Raw genomic sequence first — 3,102 nt, 5'->3', positions numbered from 1 at the left:
ATAGTCGTAATTATTTTTTTTAGGATTAAATCCTACAGAAAGGAATGAGTCAACAGATAAGTAAAATGTTTAAGCTTTTGATGTTATTGTGAAGCTGTCACCTAAGAAGTTCACACAATTCGTGTTCCCACCGGCAGAGTCCAAAACTACCAGTAAATACTATTATTTAATGTTATTTTAATTGCCATTCCTTGTATTACCAATAAGAAAAAGAAACATTTTTTTCCTGAATGTTTTGTGGGCTGATTATCAATGATAGGATTTCTTGGTTAAAAGCAGCTCTCCTTTCCTATAGCTTTAAGCTAGATTATTGTAAAACTGAATCCCCAGTTGAACAAGGCACAACTGATTGCCAGATTTTGCTAACCATAATATGCCATCTGATTTTAAAGTCTCAAAGTGCACGGGGTCTGAGCCCGAGTTCATACGATGCTTGAGGTTGACACTGACTGACGCCATCAAGGACATTGTACAGCAGATAGTGTCTGTGATGAGCTCTGGGAGAAACTCTGAGACAAACCTAAACAAGCACAGTGTTCCTGACTGTTTGCTTGAGAGCATTCCAAAAGAATGGAATTATATTCCAAAAGAAAGCAAAAGGAAAGAATCGAGCAAAGGTAAGTATACTTGTTTTTCTTTAAGAAAACACCCCAGAAGAAACAATTTTCTAGGCTATACCATCAAGTAAAATCCTGAAAATTATAAGATTGATTAACCATATTAATCTTCCTTCCACCAAGTATATTTTAGGACCCTTAATATTTTTTACTATGAGCCACATGATCAAGGAAACTAAAAATGAAAATTACTCAGATGGTCATCTTTATTTAACTACCAGTTTAGAATTTTCTGTGGTATTTTGTGTTCATGTTAGTATTCACAGATTAGTCACATGATTTTGACTAATTTCCTTTAAACCTATCAGGTAATCTAAAATTCATACTCTCAAGAAGATTGCTCTGATATTCTGTTTAATTATTCTTTCTTTTAAGTTTTCCCTCTGCAACTACCAATTATTACTTTCTTTTCTCTTGTTAAAACACCTACTTGTGTAGGTTTTTAGGTCAAAAATAGCACCCAGTTTGGTAGCTACATGTATTTTTCTGACAGGGTATTTTTTCCTCAATCCCTAGGGTTCTGAATTGAGTGCATTGTTCCTATTCAGGGCAATGTATCTACTAAGTGTATTTAAGAACCATCAGTTACCTACATTATTCATCTATTTTATTAATCAAGTCCTCTCTTCTTAGTTTCTTCCTACCTAGATGTTTTCACTTTTCCTTTGAATGTATATTACCTATCTGTATTCATAAATCTTCTTTTGGTTTTTTAAAATAAAACTTTCCCTTTCGTATTCATCCTTAAAGAAGAATATTTTTTCACTAACTCTAAGGAAACTTTCAACACTAAAATACTCCAGCTGAACTCACTAAAGTCAATGAAGGGACTAGCCTTTCTTTCATTCTTCTCCGAGGAGATCCTAAATAATGTGGCTCTTATCCAGCGACCTTATATTACAAACTCAAATCAATTATCTATCTGTGACCTTTCATAGTAATGCTTTAATTCTGTCCAAGCCCTATTAAACTCCCTTTGAATCTAGTAAAGTCATTTAATTGAAATTGGAAAATGTCACCTTTTCATTACTTAAGTTCTTCCTTGTCTAAGAGTTGTTGCCATCTCTCCTTTGTCCTAGCTTTTGGATATTTCATACATTTTGAGAAATTCATGAGGCATGGTCTATAGTTAACATATCATGCCATGTAAGTAACACTGTGTTACTTGTGACTTTTATGTAATTCTATTCATAAGCGGTTTTGCCTTCTACAAGCATTTTGGAATTCCTCCATACCATTTCAAAGAGCCATTGGTTCCAAAGAATGTGTACTGTACAGATACATTGTTAAGGTTTTCCTTACTAAATAATATTTTTTATAAAATTCTCATTAAGAGTAGAAGTACAACATACAGCCAGCCATGAAGGGATGTCAGGTCACATGAATATATTTTTTAAAAAAGCCTTTAACATATTCCTGTAAATCAACAAATCAATTGCAGTTTAAAAGTAATACTGGGAATACAATGAAGAGGAAACAATGACAAAGTGAAGCTCACACTTATTCTTATTCTTAATATGTAATCTTTGTCAATCATATTATAACATAAAACAACGATGATCTGATTAGATTTGGTTATAAAAAAATGTGTGGGAAAACCATTTGAAATATGGCTTCCCATTCATTTTGCTAACTGTGAATCCCTCCTAAGTGAGTATTGTGCCTTGAGATATTAGCAAAAATAGTTTAAAGTCATCTTGTTTAGCAAAAGATATCAAAATGAAGCATCCAAAACATGAAGACAAACCTCTATAATTTTTTCAACAATGTTTTAAATCAAGTGATATATAATCATGTTCTTTGCAAAATTTGTCTAAACAATGATAAATGTTTAAAGGCCTTTTTTTCCAAAGAAAATTCTAATTCATTAAAAACAGTCACTACCTCAGGGAATATTTGTCCTTCCTGACATGGTAAAAATGACAGAACATGGAAGACAGTATGGTAACAAACTAAAATGCATTTCTTTATTTCTTTGTTGACAAATACATAAAAACACTAAAGATTTAAAGAAATAAATATTAGAATAAATTATACAGTACAGAAGATTTACCCTACAGTTGCATAAAAGTTCAGATGGTCCTGACATAGCTCACTCAGATTTTAGGTATTTGCTCCATTATGTTTCAAAGAGCAAATACACGAAGAATTAGTTGTTTTATTTTGTTTTGTTTCTTTGACAACAATTAAATGAAAGATATACCTGAGAATATATTTTCTCAACAGTAAAGTGCTTTTTTAATGAATAGAATGCTTTATGGGAAAACTGTTGGAGTAATTGTTTTAACAGAAACAATGGATTCTGGAGAGAGGAAACAGGTAGCACTATAAGGAAACTGTATCCATGCTGTTGTTCACATGCAGATTATTAAGAAAGAAACTGATGGCAGAAATACAAAAAGTGCTTTCAGAAGTCATTAATATAGTTAACTTTATAAAAACCAGAGTTATTAGTTTTTTTTTATAAACCAGTGTCAACTATAAA

At 31.8% G+C, this 3,102-nt stretch overlaps 1 protein-coding gene across 1 annotated transcript in view; it reads left to right on the top strand.

Annotated features, from left to right (window-relative positions):
- Nucleotides 1–3,102, top strand: part of KIAA0825 (KIAA0825 ortholog) — a 355,397-nt gene that overhangs the window by 139,786 nt on the left and 212,509 nt on the right. Inside the window, exon 13 of the mRNA XM_012644751.1 lies at nucleotides 393–617. Within this exon, the coding sequence (XP_012500205.1) occupies nucleotides 393–617 (225 nt within the window). The remainder of the gene's footprint in view (nucleotides 1–392; nucleotides 618–3,102) is intronic.

This window comes from Propithecus coquereli, unplaced genomic scaffold (genome assembly GCF_000956105.1).
Source record: "Propithecus coquereli isolate 6110/MARCELLA unplaced genomic scaffold, Pcoq_1.0 Scaffold22, whole genome shotgun sequence".
NCBI classification, from domain to species: Eukaryota; Metazoa; Chordata; class Mammalia; order Primates; family Indriidae; genus Propithecus; species Propithecus coquereli.
Note: the sequence above shows the minus strand (reverse complement) of the source record. Positions and strands in the feature narration are given on the sequence as shown.